Below are 23152 nucleotides of genomic sequence, written 5' to 3'. Positions count from 1 at the left end.
GGTATTAAAAATGACAAGTGCTTATTTCCATTTTTAGTGCATAAAGGTTTTGTCATGAAAGAAAGATTATTGAAATTCCTGTTTCTTTTGATTGTTGTTATAGGTTTATTGAGTTATCATATGAGTATATTTAAATGTAAAATTTAATGACTGAGCAGAAAAAAATGGAAAGCATGATTAAATAACAGCAAATTAAACAATTTGTAGCACAGAGCAACATGACATCTTTAATTTACTCAAGTAATGAATGGTAATCTAAAGCACGAAACATGTGCAGGTGATAGCAAAAGAACTGTTTTACATAACAGTACCATTTTTTCTTCAGATATGAAAGTATTCACAATTTGAGTTACATGCCAATTACATCTGTGACGTACAGAGTCTTTGGTGTTGATTCAATCCATGGCATTCATTTGCATGCTGCTCATTTGTAATTGATAAACGATCACATTTAAGTTAATAAAAATATCAGATTTTTTTTTAAGGAACTGTGATTGATTGAATTTCAAGAGAGCAAGATTTAGATTTGCTGAATACCTAGCTGAAGTTTAAATTACTATCACTTGTTTCAAATGACACAAATGAACCTGAAGTCTCTTAAATTCAGTGCAAACAGTTGAAAACATAATTTGAAAACTGATGGGCTTTTTTCACTGCTTTGGGACTGTTAGTGTCATTTTGTAAACCATTTCACCTTTTGACAGTTTAAAGTCAGGGCTGTCCCTTCTCTGTGCGGCTTCAATTGAATATCAAAACCGTGATTTACACATTGGTTTGCTGGTTTCTCAAATTTGATAAGTTAATAATAAAGAAAGAAAATCAGTGATTTGTTTAAAAAGTGAGTTTTCAATTAAAACAAGTTGCTATTTTGGTTTCGCTTGTCTATGGACAAGTAGAACATTATAAGAATTTAGCACCCCTGAAATGACTAACCACAGAAAAGGAAACATTAGTTATATGAAAATATATTTTGGGGAAACTTTGATTCTCTACATGACTACAGAAATTGTAAAAACACCTCCAGATGCCACTTCATCCGCCAAAGGGTGAAGTCTTACACACATGAAAAAAGCGCAACGCAATAAAGGCATGTCTGTACTTTATGAAAAGAGCTTGAACATAGCAACATGTCTTGCTATCTTCATGTAGGGGCAGTTAACCTGAAAGCCAAGGCTTCCTAAGAAGCAACCTGTCCGGCTGCCCATCTAGCACCACACTTTTGTTTGACCAAGATTGGACTTCGCTGCAACTGAATTGGACTTGTTAAAAGCACAGACGTATTAATCAGCTTAAAGGTGTTAAAAGACGTACTGCTAATTATGTGAATTAGGCGACTACAGAACCACAAGCTGAAGCCCACAGACAATAGATGACATTGGAAGGCAGCCACTCCAAGAGAGATGACACACTTATAAGGTCACTATGATGTACCAAATAAAACAAGAGCACCGCATAACGGGTGCCAACGCTTGGCTGCGGATGCAGTATTGAATACATGAAAACTGGTCAGAATAATTATTTTTTTAGGTCACAGTGACCTTGACCTTTGACCTAGTGACCCAAAAATGGGTGTGGAGTGCAGAACTCATCAAGGTGAATGTACATATTAAGTTCCAAAGTTGTAGGCGGAAGCACTTTGATTTTAGAGCCAATGTTAAGGTTTTAGCACGGCAGACAGCGGAGGATACGACGAGCTGGTTATGACAATCCCTCGGGTTTTCTTCGAAAACAGCCGAGCTGAAAATCAGATTGACATTCTTCTTGACCCCAACCTTAGCCTTGCTAAATCATCTACAGGTATTAGGTACAACATTCAGTAGGGCAGGAAAAGCTACAGACTGCCAGCTTTCAAGGAAAAGATGGTACCATTATAATCTTATATCAACATAGATAAAAAAGTTCTTTCAACTGGGCCAAACCACGGAGTGTATATTGATAGGAGATGAATTGAGTATTTGACCCTTAGTAACCATAATTACCTCGTTGATAATAAACAGCAAACGATGAATGGTTTTGACACCCATTTTATTTCAAGTATGCATGCAAAGCCGAATAATATCGAGAGGGTCCGCTATATACGCTGTTTCATCATAAATTTAACACCCTTTCTGTGTTATAAACAAGAGCTGAAATCGTTAATTTATTAAGATTCATTTATAATAAGCTTTATTGATATGTTAAGTGAACAAAATACTACAATATATTCCATAAAAAATATAATAATCATGGCAAAGGAAATTCAATGGCCGGTATCTAAACAAAAGCATAATCGCCAAGACCTTAGCATCAGTTCGGCTCGTTAGGACCGCGCGCTACTTTCTTTTGCCTTCATTTCTTACTTGCTTTCATTTTTAAACCATTTTTTTTATCATATACAGAATTCTATTCTCCTAAGCAAGATGTTATTTTTAAAACTGAACTCCAAATATAAACGCTACAAATCGGTATAAAGTACGAACATGTCAACCGTAAATCTAGATTCTAAAACTCCAAAACGGTATGATATTTGCAAAAGTTAAAGTTATAACTCGCCGGGCTGCCGAAATCAGAAGAAAAACTTAATATATATTTATATATCTGAAAACGTCATGTAAGCTTTCTAATGATATATAATTTGTCAAAATCGGCCGAGAAATGAAACTATAATTTAACAAAAGACGTGAGTGGGTTCATCAAATGTATAACCTAGGCCCTTCGATAAAAGATCGATATTTACGACACGGTCACGTGACAGGGTACCGCTAGTGACATAGACACAACAAGATATTTGGCGTAACGGTCCCGTTTCTTATACGTGTAATCTAGAGTCCGTGGCCAAACCAAAACATTTGAACCGTTTCTAGCACTGTCAGACTCAGTAAGGATCTTATTCAAAGCATGACAAAGAAGAACAAGACAACAATGACGTTCTTATGTTAAATATGAAGTTGAAAGAGATTTGTGTTTTTGTTAGTTTTTCATGTTACTAAACAAAACCCATACATAAAGTACTCAAAAATGCGACAGTTCTTGTTTACGGGGCGTCCTCTATCATTATTTTGGAAATGTGTTATTTACTTCCGGGTTAAAATTATAAGCGAATAAAATTAACATTGTGGGTTTCGTAAACGTGATTTGATTTAATTTAAATAACGCTTGAATAGTTAAATTGTTCTTAACTATAAGAAATGGCAAATATTACTAAAGAAAATTTTGTTTTATTTCATGATATATCTGTTTTCTTCACCTTTTTAGTTCAGTGATGGAAATGCAAATAAGCCCATAACGATAAATTCTATTCATTGCTGTACCATTTCCAATCTGGTTAGTAGAAATTTGTCAACAACAGCCTTTGATGTTTGTATCAAGATATCTGAACGCAAACTATGATGACATCTACGGTTTTGTGCATATATGTGCGTTTCAATTTTGTTAATTGAATTGCGTTGGATTTGCAAGGCCTTATTTTCCGGAAAAGGTAAAAACTACTAATTTATTATACCCTCTTCCTCCTTCTTAGATTTAATTAACAAAGGCTCATGCTGTTAAAGATTCATTTAAACACGACAAAAAACTTTCACGAATTATAAATAGACTGCATTACTATTGACAAAGGCTCATGCTGTTAAAGATTCATTTAAACACGACAAAAAACTTTCACGAATTATAGGTTTCTTTCCTTATAGGTCGACTTCAGTCTGTCTTGGTAAATGGTGACAATTCAGACGAGGTTCCAGTCACATCAGGTGTCCCCCAGGGCTCTGTTCTCGGCCCTCTCCTCTTCTTGCTCTACATAAACGATCTGCCAGAAAACATAGTGTCACAGGTCCGGTTATTTGCTGATGACACTGCTGTCTACATCACGGTCAACAATCCCACTGAACAAAATACCCTGCAAGAAGATCTAGATCGGCTACAAAAATGGGAACACACTTGGGATATGGAATTTAATCCTTCCAAGTGTACGGTTATGAACATCACCAGGTCAAAACGTCCCTACAAATCCACTTACACACTCCACGGTCATATTCTAGAAACAGTTAGTGATGCTAAATACTTGGGTGTTAGCATCACATCTGACCTCAGCTGGAATAAACACATAAACCAGGTTACTGCAACAGCCAGTCAAACACTAAACTTCATCAAACGAAACATTCCCATAAAACACCCACGCATTAGAGAATTTGCCTTCAAAACCCTGGTCCGCCCACAACTTGAGTATAGTAGCTCAGTGTGGAGCCCACACACACAACACAACATAAACAAGATCGAGATGGTCCAACGCAGGGCCGCTCGGTGGGTTACAAATGATTACTCATATCACAACAGTGTCACACACATGCTAGACAAATTAGGGTGGCGTTCACTTGAGAACAGAAGGTATGACTCCCGGCTACTGATGTTCTATAAAATTGTCCACGGACTGGTTGCTGTACCAATGCCTCCCTATGTCACTCCTCCGACCCGGCTCACTAGACATTTGCACCCTCTTTCATTCAGACAAATCCCTACTCCAAGCAACTACTATAAATTCTCCTTCTATTCAGCCACTATTGTCCTATGGAACTCTCTACCAGCCAATATTGTACAGGCACCTACCCTGGACCAGTTTAGGCTGGGGGTGACCAAACTAGACCACAGTTTCTAAGCAGGTTGGCTGTTTTAAACCTTTTATCTGTATATTCCTTCTTTTAACTAACACTATCACCTTTGTTTCTATGTCTCACAAATACATTATGTATTACTTTTATCTCCTATACACTTCTTTCTTAATTTCCTAGCACTGACACGCACCTGCTTGTAATGCTAATTGTTGGCGACTAGCAGTATATATAGATAGATATAAATAGACTGCATTACTATTGACATAACTAGATCAATGACAATTTGTGTTCATGAATCTAAATGTCAACTTATTTTCGTTTAATTTGACCATTCTGGTCATACGTAAAACTAAAGAAACAGGATAACATCCGTATTGCACCTCTACGCTCTAATGGTCACCTAGTCACCAACTCCAAAAGCAGAGCTGAAATCTTACTAAACCAGTTCAAATCAGTTTTCACCAAGGATGATGGCTCACAACAGAAACCAGTACGCTCAGGCCATGTTACCGAAAACATCCCTACACTTTTGATCGGTCAAGAAGGCGTACATAAACTCATAAAGAACCTTAAGGTCAACAAAGCCGTAGGCCCTGATGATGTACCAAACAAAGTCCTCCAGACCTGTGCTACAATGCTAGCCCCAGCTATAACCGCTATCTTCAAGCAATCAGTCAACACTGGAGAACTGCCGAAAGATTGGAGAGATGCCAACATAGCACCGGTTTATAAGAAGGGAGACCGTCACGCGGCTGAAAATTACCGCCCTGTATCCCTAACCAGTGTCACCTCCAAACTTCTCGAACATATCATCTGCCACCACACTCTAAACCACCTCGACAAACACAGAGTTCTCACCTCCTTGAATCATGGCTTTCGCTCTGGATACTCCTGTGAAACTCAACTAGTTGTAACAACCCACAATCTACTTAATTTCTATGACCAAAACAAACAAGTCGATACCATCATCCTGGACTTCAGCAAGGCCTTCGACACAGTCCCACACCAACGCCTGCTTCTGAAACTTGAGAACTACGGAATCCGGGGTAACCTCCTGTCCTGGATCTCGAACTTCCTCACCCGCAGAGAAATTCGAGTGGTTGTAGACGGGGAGAAATCACACCATGTACCAGTAGGCTCTGGAGTTCCTCTAGGGACAGTGCTAGGACCGTTGTTATTTCTGTGTCACATCAACGACCTACCAGAGAGGGTGAAGTCCCAGATTAGACTTTTCGCAGATGACTGTCTCCTCTACAGACCCATAAACACATTTAAAGATCATGAAACTCTTCAAAATTACCTAGATAACCTTCACAAATGGGCCAACGAATGGGGGATGGAATTTAATGGAAAGAAATGCTACCTTCTAAGCTCAAAACACAAATCTAGCTATTTTTACAATATCAACAAAGAAATCCTCAAAAGAGTTCAAGAAAACCCCTACCTTGGGATCACCTTATCTGAAGACTTTGAATGGAAAACTTATATAACCAACATAACAAAGCGAGTTAACTCCACTCTTGGATTCCTAAGAAGAAACCTCAGTCACTGCCCTCTAGAATGCCGCAAAAATGCCTTCCTAGCACTAGTCCGCTCCAAACTAGAATATGCCAGTGTGGTATGGGATCCTTTTCACCAATCAGACATTGACCGCCTAGAGGGTATCCAGCGATCAGCCGCAAGGTTCATAACCAGAGACTACCGCTCCAGACAGTCTGGTTGTGTGACCGAAATGCTTCAAAAGCTGGAACTCCCACCACCCCAAGACAGACGGCGCGCCCAAAGGTTGACACTATTGTACAAGGTGGTGGAAGGGCACGTACCGGTCATTTCCATTGAACGATACCTTAAGCCACTAAGGCCTAAACGTACTATAAGGGCTAAACAATACGAGGGCTATATTCATCAAAACATTGTGTGTAACTTTGTGAACAATAACTCCAAGTGTTTTGAAACTATTCCATCAAAAACTGTCCTTTTTTAAAATTCATTCTTTGTAAAAACTGTGATTGACTGGAATAAACTTAGTGATGACATTGTAAACTCTTCAACAATAGACATTTTCAAAGACAGTGTATTAAAACAGCAATAGTGCAGCTATCGCACACTCCACCACCGTCGAGTAAAAGCCAAAATTGGTTTCTTCGACGTACACATCCAGATCCAGAATTTGGAGTTTTTTTTAAAACAATTTTATCAAAAATGTGTGATGTACTTTATCAATTCATATTAGTGTTTTCATGACCTTCATAGGCTTGCTACCTAGTAAAATCATTTGGTAAAGTAGTTTTTTTGTACTATCAATTCATATGTACTGGTTATGCCTTTCAAATAAATTCCAATTAAAGCCTTTAACTGTTATTGATTGTTTGGAAAGCCAAAAGCATATTGACAGAATGAAGTCGATTAACTGGTTACAGGGCCTTATTTGTCAGCTATGTCAATCCATCATAAACAATTGATTTTCCAATTAACTCAATTAACTTGGCATGAGTTCGAGCTTTATCATAAGTGATGCATCCAATCACAGTTCCTTAAAACATTCAAAAATTTTAATTATCTGACATGACCTTGCCAGGTGTGTGTCTTTGGGGGATTCCAAAGTAAATGACACAGTCAAATTCCTTGATCACTTTTATTTCAAAGGATGAAAGTCTTTTCCATCATGATGTACAAATGATACAATAATTATAATGGCATGTAAATCAAAACACAATCACAATAAAAAACTTGTCAGGTTATTCCTTCTCCCCTTCTCCCCTTCTATGATTAATAGTCTTATTCACATATCAAAATGAAGGAGTATGGAAAAGTATGACTGCTACCTACAATATTATAATGATGGATGATTCCATCCCCCAGGGATAAGTTTTTGAGGGTACGTCGAAAACTTAGTAAATGAAATAAAAAGACTAGCAGTGTATGAAATGTTGACATAAACAAAACTAATTGATGGAATAGTCAATAGTGGGCTGCCATCAAAACTGAATCACTATAATTATGGAACAAGGCCTTCAAAGTCGGATTGTCACGGATTGATCACAAATCACATTCCTAATCAATACAAGGCTTTCCCTCATTGTCATATCTCGAAGGTCGAAGAGGTGCTTCTTTACGCCCAGCTTGGTTGTGCAGTTGAAGCCGAGCAAGAGCACGCGGTACTCGGGTCACAGTTTTCGTGAGGTCTTATCGTTCAGTTGACCAAAATTAAGGCGCTTGGGATTCAGCTCTGGATGGTCGGTCGACTTTGGCATGGAATCACTGGTTGGCAGTGGTCTGTGTAGTCCTGTCGATGAGCCCGTTGGCGGTGCTGCGCTGTGGTTAAGAGGCGTTTGTGGAACTTCTTGCGATGATGGTGTGGATAGCATCCCTGCTTGACGACAGTGATTGGTGGTCCTTATTGGATCTGTGCCAGGGCTGACAGGCGTGCCCAAATCACCAGGTGGAGAAGTAGGAACAGACACCTTTGGCTGAGTAGCTGTAACTGGAGTCGAGCCATTGGCGACTACCTCTCCTGATTGTTCTACAGTGGGTGTTCTTGATAAGCCTGGTGTGCAGGGGGTGTGGAAAGGAAAGAACTTTTGGAGATGTTGGGGATTGCTGATGGTCACCCGGCCTGTACCATCCATCCGAATGACATACTGATGATACTGCCGAACCTCCACTACAGTCCCAGTGCGCTCCCATCTTCCCAACCAGGTTCTGTACGTACACATGATCACCCACCTGGAGTGGTGGCAGTCTCCGGTTGTGCTCATTCCATCGCTCATGATCCCTTAAGTGCCGTCGAGCCAGTGCCAACTCCCTGTGAGACAGCAACTCAGTCCAAGTTTCATGAGGAGTGTATCTGCCCATTGGTATTGGAATAGCGTCCCGGATCGGACGTCCAAACAAAATCAATGCAGGGGACACTTTGGTCTCCGGGTCGAAAGAGTTACGGTTCATCAGTAGAGCTCTCTGGAACTTGTCTATATCCAGGGACCCTGTTGCAGTAACATTGTCCATCAGCATGCACTTGACACTTTTCACCGCTAGCTCAGCCCTACAATTGGCATGTGGGTTTGTGACGGATGAAATTCTGTGTCAAACTCCCCAGACCTTTAAGAACGCTTGAGTCTTTCCAGATGTGTACTGTGGTTCCCAGTGGTTTCCCTGTCGATTGCCACTGTTGCCAATGGCGCTAATTTTTTTTAACTGGCTCTATTTTTTTTAAGTGGCGAATTTAAAATCGGTAAAATCATATCCGAAAATGTACAGCAAGTCGAAAGCACGCAACCGAGCATAAGCGGCCAGCGTTTGTCAGTTGTAAATATTGATTTACGACAATGTAAGCGACCTACAGGACAAAGTGCAAATTGAAATCACTGAAGCGTGTAAGTGTTACAGACGGTATTTTTACTGCTATTGTCAAGTTTATGAGGGTTATTATCGGATAAACGGCTCCTTTATGACATTGAACAATCAATTATGTAATCCTGGGATAAACTGTCACGAAGATCAATAATTATAACGATTATTAAGGACGCTATTTATTTATTAAATACCATGACAAAAACACATGTAAACTTGTTTAAACAGGCATTTGTGAGCATTTATGTTTAACAGTTTCATTATTATAATGTTCTGGGAACGATATATTTTAATTAAAATACCAACTATTTCTGAAATAAAAAGTAGGTCTTTCACTTGATGTACTATATATCGGATATGTTAAAATTCGAACTTAAAAAGATAGTGATATTTATGTAATATGTGTTTATTCGTTGTTGATAGTTTTTTAAAATATGTTTTGTGTTATTTCAGACAACAAGAAATATTTATTTAATTGAACCTGGAAATCGACTACCACAGCTAACAGGAAATCTTTTAACAATCGGTGTTATTTTAAAATTTGTGAAATTTGATAAGAAGTTGATGTATATCATGTCCAAATGACCAAATGCAACTGTTTAACAATTTGAATTGTGATGCTTTATTTTCTGATGTTTGATTTATTTTTCCTTTCAGATGATGTACATTTGTGTGATTCTAGGTTTTAATAAATAATTCTAAAACATTTATGCAGCATACTGTTAAAAGTATTGTTAACATTATTATATTATGTATCAAGTGGGAAAACTGTTATTTATATAAAGTAAACCTTATTAAGACTTATGAAGGTACTTATTGTTATTTATGTATTGGCATACTTCTAAAAGTAATACAAATATAGTCAATGCCATTATTCATTAATGTAGTGAGGTTCCTTAAATGATTGTCCTTATTAATAAAGTAGGAATTACCGGCGGTTTTCACACCGCGATAAAGTGACAACAACTTTTTCGGGGCCAGTGAAACCCCTGGGTTCCCCATCAGACGTTAGTTGCTCAAAAATGCCGAATGTTACAAATGTCTCCCTTAGCTGTTTCACAAGGCCTTCTGCACCTGACTCTGATCTGTGTACCATAGGCCAGTTGGAGTTCCTGTCTACAATGACCACATATTCTTTACAGTTGAAGGTGAAATGGTCACTGCATATCATCTGAAACGGGTAGTCTGGCAGGGTTAGGTCTGACGGGGGCTGCATAGGGTTTGACTAAGTCGTCCGATGGCAATGCGTACACTGGTCCCTTATCCTTGCAATGTCAATTGTGATATCTAGCCAGTACACACAATTCATGGCCCTTGCACGCATTGCACTAACTTCTTGGTGAGCTGCATGGAGTGCATTGAGAATTGACTGACGAAGTGGTGGGGGAATGACTATTCTTTGGCCCATTAGAACCACACCGTCCACAACACTTAAGCTTGCTGCAAACCCATGATGTCGCAGTGCTGCTGGTAGTTCTCTACAGTCGTCTGGAAATCCGCTCTCCAGGAAGTTGATAAGGCTTTGAAAGGTAGGGTCTGATGTTGTGGCCTCACGTACCATGTCCCATGTGACAACTGAAACAACAGCATTAAGAGTACATGTTGCAGCTGCGACCGTAGAGAAGTCATCAGCCACATCAATATTGTCTGCATGCTGGTACAAGCAGGGCAGTGCGTTGTGACAAGATGTGTCCACTTCTTGTTCTGTATCCGGTGACTCACCAGGCGACACCAGACGCTCAGGACATCCTGTCGGATGTCTCGAAGCTGAAGCTGGTCCAAGGTTCTTCTTACCCGGAACATGCACCATTGTGAACCTATAGCCAAGCGTCTTCTCCTTTAGATTGAGAAGTCGTCTGTTACTGATGTCAGTGAGTGACCTGTCATTCAAGATTTGGAAGAGTGGTTTATGGTCTGTAGCTACAATGAGGTCCTCACATCCCAGGACATAGTAGCGTGTCTGATGAAGTGCATATACAACCGCTAAGGCCTCACCTTTAATTGGAGCGTACTGGCTTTCAGCAGGATGAGTGAATTGGCTCCCAATTAGGCACAGTTTTCAGCCATCCTGACAGCAGGTAGGAGTCTTGTTGGGACACTGACAGTACTTCTGCATCATGAAGAAACCAATGCCCTCAACCGACCAGTCTGTGGCCGGGCATGTTACCTAAGTGGGATCAAACAGGCGAACACCTTCTATCATTTCCTTGATAATGACTTCTTTGGACTTGCAAAACAGTTCATCCAGTTCATCTGTCCAACGAAACACAGTTGACGGCTTCAAGAGAGCCCGGAATGGCTGCATCTGTTTCGTCACGGCAAATGCATATGTCACCTGATTGATCAGCCTAAACAAGCTCTAGCACCAGTAATGTCAGTTGGTTTAGGAAAGTTTCTGAATGCATCAAGGAACTTCTCACTAGGCCGTATGTTTGTGGGTGTGATAGTCAACCCTGCAAAGTCAACTATGTCCTGAGCAAACTGGAATTTCTTAGGATTGAGGGTGATCCCATTTCGATGACACAATTCAAGCCACATGCCTGGAAGAATGCTGCTTCAATGAAGTCTTCCCACATGCATGTATCATCCAAACATTTGACTTTGTTTCGGAAGTCCGCGATGATGGCGTCAAAGCGCTGGTTATATGCATCGCCACAGGCCATGAACCCCTGCGGTTCCACCTTGTACCTGTACCTGCCCCATGGTGTAATGAATGTGGTGATGTGTGGGTCCTCAACGCAGATTGGTACAGAATGGTACCCATTCCATGCATCTGTCACAGATTTCTTCGTGCCTTGAGGAACCCGGTCAGCCAGATGAAATGGATTTGGCACATGATGAGTTTGGCGAATGGAATTTCGATTTTGAGGTTGCAATTCAACTGTACGCCTTGGGGTGCCATCAGCCTTGCTGGTAACTACCATTCTCGAGCACCATGTTGTTGTGGTGTTTGGATCTACTCGTTTAAGAACACCTATTCAAACATCTCTTTCAAGATCCGCATAAACTTGGTCCTGCCAGTGAATGGGAACAAGTGCTAGCTTATGGACTGCTAATGGTACAGCACTTGGGTCAACATGTAGTCAGAGAGGCTCATACTTCATAAGTGGTAGTGGCTGATGCTCACACACGTTAAAGGTAGTTGCACCATAGTATTCAAGTAGCCACTGGTTCAAGGCCTCCACATTGTCTTCAGTAGCATTAAGGCCATTGTGTAAAGATGTTGGCATAGGAGATACATAGCACAGCAAACGTGTTGATCTGATGGGCTCATCTGATGTGCTTGTGGCTACATTGAGCACAATGGCGCCCATTATTCCGAAGTCCTCCTTAATAGCTCCACGCGTAACAAGCTTGACTGGAATGAGATCCTGCGCCTGTACCCCCAAGCTGTTCGCAATTCCTAAGGGTATGACTGAGCTCTGACATCCGGTATCAGCAACCATGGATACGGTAATAGGTTTGAGATTGGATGTATCTTTCATAGGATGTCCAAAAGATGAGTGCTCTTCCGGCATTGGTGTCAAACGGACCAGTACAATGGGGTGCCGTTTTGACGGCCTAGGCACCCACTGCCCATCGAAGACGTGATGTTCAATAGGTGATACTGTGCTTGAAGAGACCGGTGCCGCAGGTCGACTGGGTTTACCATCTGTTGTTGCACACAACTGGTCAAATACGTAACCTACATCATGCTCTGAGTTTTTAGTTGACCCCTTTGACACAGGGTTCCTACCACCAGTACATTTGGGGCAGGCTCGTGATGAGGAGTCACGGTGACCCCACTCACCACAAGTAGTGCACTTGCTACAGTTCTTGGTGTAGTGTCATTTTGTGAAGCATTTACCACATTTGAACGTCCAAGCCTCGCAATTTTTTTATCGAGCCTTGCGGTCGTGTCTCTGTCCGTGAGGAGGGCCACCACATGCCCAGCAGTTCCGTCCTGGGGCTAGAGTTTGTCTTAAGAACCCTTAAGCCTGGGATCAGAAAAGTTCATAGGGACATTTGTCATGACTGACTGATGACCCCTATTGATTTTCAGTACTCTAGGTCAAAGGTCAAGGTCACAGTGACTTGAAACAGTCAAATTGATTCTGAATGATACTCACAAATGCTTAGTGTCAGGATCAAGAAAGTTCATGGGGACATTGGTCATGACAGCCAGATGACCTCATTGATTTTCAGGTCTCTACGTCAAAGTTCAAGGTCACAGTGACCTGAAGCAGTAAAATGGTTTCCGGATAATAACTCAAGAATGCATAGGCCTAGGATCATGAAACTTCTAAGGGGTATTGGTCATGTCTGCCAGACGACCCCTATTGATTTTTAGATGACTATGTCAAAGGGCAAGGTCACAGTGATCTGAACAGTAAAATCGTTTTGAGATGATAACTCAAGAATGCTAAAGGCCTAGTTCCAAAAGTGATGCCTTGTGTAATGTGTTATTTTTACAACTTCTCTCTGTAACTAACTGCTTTCATTATACATAATTGATAAACATATGTACACTTTTGACTTGTCTTTATTTAATATGTCAAAAATATCTTGTTGAAGTTTATGACAACTAAACAACAGACTCTAATTAGAAACTCCATGAGTCACGCAATCAATTCTTCTTTAAATGCAAATCAAACTCTAACATATTCACACAATGGCTGCCACTACAAGTGACAGCCCATTTACATGCGTGTTTTACAAACAGCCCTTGTTTTTACAAAGGTTGTACAATTCAAATGTTTTAGTTAACAGCAACAAGCCATGTTTTGATTAAATGAGCATCATAATTAAAATGGGTTTTATGCCATATTCTGCCAGCTTAGCTCCAGACCAGCCTTGGCATATCAGCAGTATGACCTTGAGCTATGATGACACTTAATGTTAGGTGGTCTCATAAAAAGACGCGATAGATCGCCTCCTTAGGCCACGACTTTTTTTTTTATTGGTTTACAAAAATAATTTTGAAAATGGTCCATCGGGCGGTCGAAAAAAAAAAAAAAAAAAAAAAAACATTGGAAAAATAAGTTAATACTAATAACATCAGAACAAAGACAACATATCTTTTATAACCTTAACACAGAGACGAAAAATCTAATTATGCAATGAAACACATCTATATCTTCAAATGAAATGAGTCACCTAAAAGCACCTTTTGTAACATCAGGCAATTTTAAACACTCCATTAAATGACATGCGTTCTTCTCCCATTAAAACGAAAAACTGCGCTTCATTTCCGTAATTCGATGCGCACCATTACGCAATGCGATGCCCGTTGCATAAATCTTATATAAGATAAACTACTCATACACAAAGTATGTGTTTGCTCTTATTGGACTTATGACATCGTCCATGAAAAAAATCGAGGTAGATCGATCCCCGCGTCGTCGCGGTAATGTTTGTTAAAGTTGTTGTTGTCATGAAAACTCGTTGATTTACAACGCAACACGTCTTTATTAAACTGACGCGAATGAATACAATCATATTTGTCAACTTGGCTTTTGCTTTATTTTGATAATTTAATCCAAAGTTTAATGTTAGCAAGTGTTTTTACTGGAATTGTAAACAAGGAGCCAGTTAAAGTCTTCCGAAAATGTGCAGTCTGTGTGAATTGACAGTTTGACGTCATCAAAGGAAAGCCGCTTGCTGTCTGAAGCAATAAAGCGACAAATTTCGCGCCGACAAAATTGGCTTCCTTTGTCTAGCAATCAACATGCCGAACCAATCGTGCGTTTGTTTCTCAATTGCAATCCTCCAATTTAATAATAGCACGTGCATAGCTCCGCCTTCGAATCTTTTGCAGAGAACGGAGGCGGAGTTTAACGGTTAATTGAGCTAGTATTTTTAATACGCAAGTTGAGTTCCGATTTGCCGAAATTACTCGGCCCTAAGCATTAAAACGACAAATACATTTATCAATGATTTTCCGAGATATACCGATTTGTTCCGATTTCCAAACTTTCTGTACAGTTCCTATAAACTATGGCGGACGTGTTTACAAAATTCCTAAACACATATATCGTAAATAATGGCAGTGTTTTATTGGATTATTTATACTAATTATCAAATTGCAAGGTAATACTTTTTTATCTACTATAATATCGGGTATGTTTAATATAATAAACATGTTAAACAATATAGTTGCGTCACAGACTCGGAAATAAATTTTGATGCGGTCGACATTTTACTGACGCTGATTTTCCTATTGTCTGTAATTAAATAAATTTTGAGAAGTGCCCATAAAAGGACTGGTACATACTGTGTCACATTGAAAAATATCCCGATCTCTGTAATATATGTGAACCAATCGTTGATTGTACTTACTTGATTTTATTCGCAACCGTACTCAAACCGGATCGGTTTTTTTTTCTCGTTTCGCTCGTTTTTCAGTGCGGTCGGGAATAAAATATATAAAAAAAAGACGATTTTCCGATTTTATTTTTTTTCCCATTTTCCAAAAATTAGGGTCGGCGGTTTTGTAAACCAAGAAATATAAAAGTCGTGGCCTTACTGCCTTAGTGCTCAAACGTACCCAAACAGAACTGGTTGTCACACCTTTATTTGACACCTCACCTCATACAAAAATGACCTGATCCGATTGGCTTTGAGCGGTCACGTGCTCATGGTGTATTTTCCATACACCCCAAATAATTTCCATACACCCCGAGTAATCAAGTAGTTGGTCAAGATATAATCGTTACACCGTTAGTAACTCGAGCTTCGCTCTCGTATGGTATGAAATTACTGAGGGTGTATATCCCATACACCATCCGTTACTGACAGTGTAACAAGTATTACACTGTTGCTAATTTCAGATAGTAATTAGAGTCTGTTGTGTCTTACAAGCGTAACAACTTAGTTTTACTATTGTTACTTCAATTAGTAGCTGAATGATTAGCCATTCACATGAAGTTTATATGCAGTAACTGTATGATCTAGATCAATATACACCTATCTGTACGCAAATAGGCTTGTTGATCCAGCTTAATTGTTGATTTGCTATGTTTTAAAGGACATTTTTACAAATAACTTGTAAACGTTTTAAATATAAAATGTCTGACTACAATTTGCAGATCAAGGGTGTCCCTGTCCAAGAGCAAATAAGTCGATATAGCCAAATTGTCAAGTTTGTAGTGTAAAATATGAGTGTATTCAATTGAGGAAGTCAATTGCCTAGATCCTAGATGCATTGGTTGTTTCATTCTTATCTTGTTTTAAGATTTTATTACAGATTGCTTATGAAAGTTTCCATATGAAGAGACAACATTCTGCAATACACTGCAAATCCATTTTATTGCGGTACATTATATGGCAATGTCTAACATGTGGCGAGATGGCCGTGGACCCCTATTTCTTTTCACTCACTTCAATTTTCAGTAAAATCCAACATTCATAACTTTATCAAGTTTGGTTTAAATTTTTGGCACCTGTGTTACACACTTGTGTAGCGTGACAAACAATAACACCACTTTCCCTACATCAAAGATTAACAGCTTTATGTCATTACGCTTGTCACCTTTGACACGTTCCCTATTGAATTTTCTTCGGATTCTTGGTAATTAGCCTATATAGGTGAAGGTGTATACAATAATTGATAAAGAAACAGATCAATACTAAGCTATCTATATAACTGTAGCCAAGAAGATACAGCGTAAACAACTTGTTTTAAATTAAGAGAAAAAGTGTGTTTTTTAAATCACTACAATTTTTTAAACCAAAAGTAAAGAAGTATTTTTTATTTAAGTGGTCAAATATTTAAGACCAAGCAATGCCAAAGGATTAAAAATTTATTATACGTATTTGAAAATACATTATTAAATACCTTTTGGTATACCAATATGGATATAATACATTATGCAATAAAGTAGGTAAATACCTTGGTTTGAGATTGCCAAACTGAGCTAAGGCATACATATGAATGCATGAATGACCTGACAAGTTATATTGCAATCCAGATATATCTCAACTGCCATTTGTGGATCCCACAAACCGCGATATAACAGATTTGCAGCGAAGTAACTTAAATTATTTTAAAGATAAAGTTTTGTATAAAAAAGCTTGAAATCTAATGTAGTGCTCTGCTGAAATGCACTCTGTTCCTATTGCTGAAAGATTGTGTACTACCCAAATCATCCATTTTTATTTTACACACAAACGTTAGGATGTTTCTAACCTAACCAACATACCTTGATTTTATTATGATGCAGCTGCTTGTGGATAAAACACGCACCAACTTGACCACCACATGAAGGAACAAGATAATTATTTTAACATTTGTATCAGTTTTGACTAGTAACTGTTCATAATGATTTGACTATTGTCTAGCTAATGAAAACTGGTAATACAAATTTGTATGTAAATGGAAAACACCTGACAAGCAAAGTTTAATCCTTCACCTTCTATTCCATTTTTAATTTCCAGTCATCAATTATGAGATGTAGCTAACACAAGATGTTTAGGAAGTCAATGCATTTTATTTTTGGTATTGTTTAAGTAACAGTTTCCAAGAAATGTTGACAAATTGAATTGATAGTTGTATCAATTGTTTTTTGTACTTCAACTTGTTCTCATACCGTAAGTGGTTACTTGTTACTTATAGTGATTCTTAATAATGTGTTCGTAGAAACCAAATTGTTTAAAGAGAAAAAAGACAAACATATACAGCTGTCGCATATAATGCATAATATTTGATGAAACTATTATCAGATGTATATATCACATAGCGATGCAAATATATTCTTTAAAAAACTTTGTCTTTATTTTTACATTTGGACTACTTGTTTGGTGTGATTGCCTAAGGTTTACTTTTTAACGAGCATTTTACATACACGTTAGTATTTTTACTTGCTTTCATCAGCTTTTTGGCTCAAGTGAAAGTACTTTAGTGATTTCTAAGTATGCTAGTCAGCTAAAGTTTTTCAACAAAGTAATTATTGTCAGTCAACTCTGTATTGGTTGAAATTAACCCTTTGCATGCTGGGTAATTTGTCTTCTGCTAAAATGTCGTCTGCTGAATTTCTAAAATTAGCATTTTCTTCGATTTTTTTCAAAGAATACTATCAGAATAGCAAACAGTTTGGATCCTGATGAGACGCCACATTCTGTGGCGTCTCATCAGGATCCAAACTGTTTGCAAAGGCCTTCAAAATTCGGTTCCCGCACTGAAAGGGTTAAAGTACCGGTAATAATCATCACCATTACAAACTGATAAAGAAATACAGTAGAATTCCTAATAAAAAGTGCCCTTTGTGGCCTAACATTTGCCTATGGATGTGATGTGGGTGGGGGGAGCGTTTAAATAAATGACATTCCAATATATTTTATACAATATAAAAAAATTGATTGAGTAATAAAGAAAGACAACGTCACATCTATAACTTATTTTAATCATATGCATGAGAGTTTGAGGCAAAATTAAGGATTTTATCATGTGGCATGGACGTGTGCATTATTAAAAAATATGTGGAGGCATTTATTAAAAAGATATGTTGTGTGGCTTCCAGTAATTGCAAAACCAAGTTTCCAGTAATCATCTTCATTTTTTTCGGAGGCAATTTGAGCTATTGGTAAGCAAAATCATAAGCCCAAGGCGCATTTATAAGAACAACATCTTGGAATAAAACACTATAAAATGCCATGCACTTCTTACAGTTACAAAAAATTTGGTCATGATGACTTCTGAGAAAAAAACAAAACATAGGGCTACAGATTTAAAATTTCTGTAAATCAAAAGCATGAGTCCTAAGTAGTCGGCTACATACAACCTTATTAGTTAGACTGTGTTTATTGTTTTGTTTAACATTTAACCCTTTCCCACGCAGAAGCAAAGTGAAAATGGCTGTGTGCAAACAGCATTAAACCAGAACAGCCTGTGAATAACTCGCAGTCTGTTCAGGTTTTATGCTGTTTGCTGCTTATCAATATCTAAGGGTTGGAAATGAAGCCTTTAATTGAGCTTGAATCTGTAAAGAAAGGTCTTTAATTAAATTTGACTTTTTGTATGGAAATACAAAGGAGTCAAAATAAGTTTCTAAGTGGTAATGGGTTAATGTCTCTTTTTGTTTCATATGACTGCTTAACATAACATAAACATTTTATGGTATTAGCTTTATGTAAACTGCACATCATGAGCTCAGAGTTTGGCGATCTGAACATCCCATTTCGCCATGTGCGATATTCGGTATTCCGCAAGTTGGCAGATAAGCTTGATACAGAGAGCTCGGTGAATGGAAACAACTGGCGCATGCTGGCTGATAGGCTGGGCTACACCACTGAGCAAATCTGCGTAAGTTTTGTTCGTTGAGATTCTAAACACTGTAATTGTCCCCTATCGGTTTAACCGGAGGGGACTTATGGTTTGCGCTCTGTGAGTCTGTCTGTCACACTTTTCTGGATCCTGCGATAACTTTAAAAGTTTGTCTTATTTTTCCATGAAACTTGAAACATGGATAGATGGCAATATGGACATTATGCATGTCATTTCATTTTGTTCCTACATCAAATATTCTGTTGCTATGGCAACAAATATATAAAATAAATAAATTCTAACAATGGTGGAGCCGGAAGGGACATACATTGCTTGGCAATAGTCTTGTTTTTAATTGTTTTTACATTAACATGGATTGTTGCCATAAATCTGGGCCCAGAGTTCATGTTATCAGCTTGGAAAGTTGCCAAAAATCTGGGCCCTAAGTTGCCAATAGAGTTCATGTTATCATAAAAAAGTCTTAATTATGATTGCTTAGAATGGACGTTGTGTATGCATTTATCAGTCTGGAAGTGTCCTCATTTAAGTGTTTCAATCTGTATTTTGAACAGAAACAGTATGGCTAGATTGATTAAACTTGGTATATGGATAGAGGGCAATAAAACTTAATATACCGATAGAAGCCAATATGGTGATTATTCATATTATTTCAGTTTATTTGTCAGAGAAAAATTTGTGGTTGCTAAGATAATGGAAATAATTAAAAGCTAGAATTTTTATCCAGCGATAACTAAAAAATACTCAAGCTAGATTAATGAAACTTGGTATTTGGATTAAGGGTAATATATAGGATCTGGCACGAGTTGTCATATCATACCATGTTTTATTAAACTAGTTCAGGAATTTTTTAGTAGCGTTTGCAGACAACTTATGTTAAGAGGGAGGTTTGCAAGTCAGTCTGCTCTTAACTACGCTAAGAACAATAACCACTGAATACTGCTGCATCCGCGCAAAGTTGTCTTCTCACAGAAATCCAATACTTCATTGTTTTTTTAAGGTGTATTTACTTTCTAGCTTGTTTTTGTTGTGATCACATTTTGTTATCATTTCCTAGCTGAAACACGAAATTAAGTGTATCTGGCATTTGTTAGAAAAACATTTTGACCTGTACAAAGCCTGAATCTTAGATAACAGCGACAAGTTTGTGGAAACTTAGGGAACATTTATTTTAGTGAATAATTTTGTGGTACATGCTGAAAAATTGTTAACTTTTATTAACTTCAATTCACTATTAAATTTAAAAGTATCTCTATATTAATTAATTTGAATTTTGTTATGGAATGTTCTATTTTCAATAACAATTTAAAACTCTGCGGTTTAAAAGACAATGTCCCATTATGATTTTATGAACAGAGATGTACATAATGTAATACAGCAGGTTATGTTTTTGTTTTTCTTTCATATACCTTTTCGCATATGCAACGATACAGTAGTTGATGTATCATGTATTTATAATATATAAAAAAAGAAAGAAAATGGGATGTCATGTAGTGTAATATAAGCGAAACATCTTGTGTTATTAAATCATGCAGTCATGAGTTATTTGTATTGAGGTTTACCAACGAGTTCAGAACATGACACGGCAAAAGACCGTCACAATTTACAGGCCAGACTGGCCTACTTGGAGAAATAATTTACAGGCCAGTTGTTAATTTTACAGGTCTCAATTTTAATTGTTTAATCTTGGAGGGACATTGCATAATAAATTCAAGAAGTAAATGTTACCATGTGTTTGATTTATGAAAGGGCAAAAATATTGTTGCGTTCCGTAGTAGTAAATTTATAACGCAATTCCGGTACAAAATGTTCAACGGGATTATTCACAATAAACGGTTATAACTGTGTACTGATATACCAAATGCTAACATCAGATACATTCATTTAAATACGTGGCATTCATCAGACTTGACGTTCTTGACAATGTAGCATAGTCACATAATAGTAATGGATGTCAAAGATTCAATGACGCTCCATTAAATATAATACAGTAGTTAAAGTTAGATTTAATGGTTCAATTACTCAATATTTAAAAGAACTTAGTGTGAGCTATAACTTATGTCTCAAAATTCAAGGGTTCAATACCAAAGTTACTATTGTTAATGTTAAGCTTACTTTTTAGAGAAAAACGTGATAGAGGTTACCTCTTTAAAGATTAAAACTAGAATGAACCCCGTGACCAAAATTTTGTCACTTTATATAGACGCGGCGTTCCACTTATGACCAGAAATTGGTCACTGTGACCAAATATTGGTCACTGTGTGACCAAAAACGAGTCACAATAACTGCCGTGACCAATCATGGAACGCTCGCACTCTAAACATTTATAAATCGTAAAATAGACTTTAACAATTTAAAACAGACTACCGTAGGTTTCCACGTATAGCGCGCTCCCGTGTATAGCGCGCAGGCTGTTTTTTTAATGCAAAAATGGAGAAAAAAGTATTTAAAGACAATAAAAGCACCAAATCGGAACGAAAATGGCCGCCATTTTACTATTGCACAATCCAATAATCAGGGGCATTGGAAAGCTTAATTAAGCATTCGAAATAGGAAGCGTCATTATGATTAGGAGCATGGGTTGCATAGCACTATACTTTTCTGACAATTTTGTAATTTTCTAGCAAAAGATTAACAGTCCACGTGCATTTAGTGAAAAACGTAAGAAAATAAGAATTAGTGTACATCGTGTGATTTTTCCTCGAGGAAAGCATGGGCATTACCGGTAAATTTGAATGTCGCATGGAAGACAGGGATACAGTTGTTGAGGTACACCACTGTCGAAAGTTCAATATTTATACACACAAAATGCAATTGCATATCTTCACGTTCTCGAGCGTCAATTAGTGTCTCAAATGTCAATAATCGTCTTAACAAGTCGTGGCACATATTACTCAATAACATCTGCCAATTACAAAGTGCAAAATGACCCCCTTTCACACCTACCGTAACCCGCAAAGACCTCGTTCGCACCTACCCTTGCCTGCTCTCCGGAATGTCGACAACAATCCCCATCGGAATTCATCAATAAAGAAGTGTAAAAACACAAACAAAGAAATGTCCGCAAGTTTATTCAAACAAATTTTTTTTTTACCAAAACTTCTTCTACCGCATTCATATCTACCAGTAGCGACTTCTTGTTGTTTCGACGTTGGCCCCTCAGTCTGTACGATTATAGGGTGGTAGTTTTCTGGAAACAAACATGGCGGCCATTTTGATTATTTAAGATTACACAACATATTTTTTACCAATTTAGCAGCCAGGATAGCTTTGTATCAATGTATACCGCGCACCAGCTTTTTAATTTGAATTTTGGAGGTAAAACACTGCGCGCTATAGGTGGAAACCTACGGTATATGAACTAAATAATAACCTTACTGCTGCTAAAAATAGTGCAACTTTCTTACCTAAAGTTTAAATATAGAGCAGGTAAAGTTTATGTATACGACGCAGTGTGTTGCTATGCAAAAATTACCCACAAGTCAACATTCCAAGATGGCGGACAGTGGAGAAACACATGCCGATTTCAAGTGAAAAACACGAATAATAAGTATAATTTCAAAGATCAACGTGCCACACATATGGATATATAAAATATATATATTCGTTCATTAAATACCGTTCTTTAAGGTATGGACAATGCACTTATATAGTAAATAATCAATGTGAAAATGCGTCTCGGAACAGACAGTCTCCATGTCAACTTAAACAAGAAGAACGATTCACACATTTCTGGCTTAAGTGGCAAATAACTAACATGAATTTATTTATATGTAATGGGATCTGTGAAAAGTCTGATCCATATGCATTATGCTTACATGTTATGTTTGTTAAAACACACGGACTATTGGAGTGAATGATGCCAGAACAAGTATTTACAGGAAAAGTAAAACATTAGATTGAAACCCCTGTTCATATCAATATTGTGAACAGCCTGATTAGAAAAAAGTGTATTTTTCAG

The 23152-nt window shown here is 37.9% G+C and overlaps 2 protein-coding genes across 9 annotated transcripts in view; one reads left to right on the top strand and one right to left on the bottom strand.

The window, feature by feature from the left end:
- LOC127847468 (phosphatidylinositol 4-phosphate 3-kinase C2 domain-containing subunit beta-like) overlaps positions 1-3064 on the bottom strand; it is a 95262-nt gene extending 92198 nt beyond the window's left edge. For all 8 annotated transcript variants that reach the window (XM_052379390.1, XM_052379431.1, XM_052379395.1 and 5 more), the window contains exon 1: positions 2983-3064. The gene's annotated coding sequence lies outside the window, so the exon portion shown is untranslated. The remainder of the gene's footprint in view (positions 1-2982) is intronic.
- A 224-nt stretch (positions 3065-3288) lies between these two features.
- The window catches only part of LOC127847791 (uncharacterized), a 50283-nt gene continuing 30419 nt past the window's right edge, over positions 3289-23152 (top strand). The window contains exons 1-2 of the mRNA XM_052379977.1: positions 3289-3457; positions 19034-19212. Coding sequence (XP_052235937.1) covers positions 3394-3457; positions 19034-19212 — 243 coding nt within the window. The 5' untranslated portion in view covers positions 3289-3393. The remainder of the gene's footprint in view (positions 3458-19033; positions 19213-23152) is intronic.

The sequence above is a fragment of the Dreissena polymorpha genome, chromosome 1 (genome assembly GCF_020536995.1).
Source record: "Dreissena polymorpha isolate Duluth1 chromosome 1, UMN_Dpol_1.0, whole genome shotgun sequence".
NCBI lineage: Eukaryota > Metazoa > Mollusca > Bivalvia > Myida > Dreissenidae > Dreissena > Dreissena polymorpha.
Note: the sequence above shows the minus strand (reverse complement) of the source record. Positions and strands in the feature narration are given on the sequence as shown.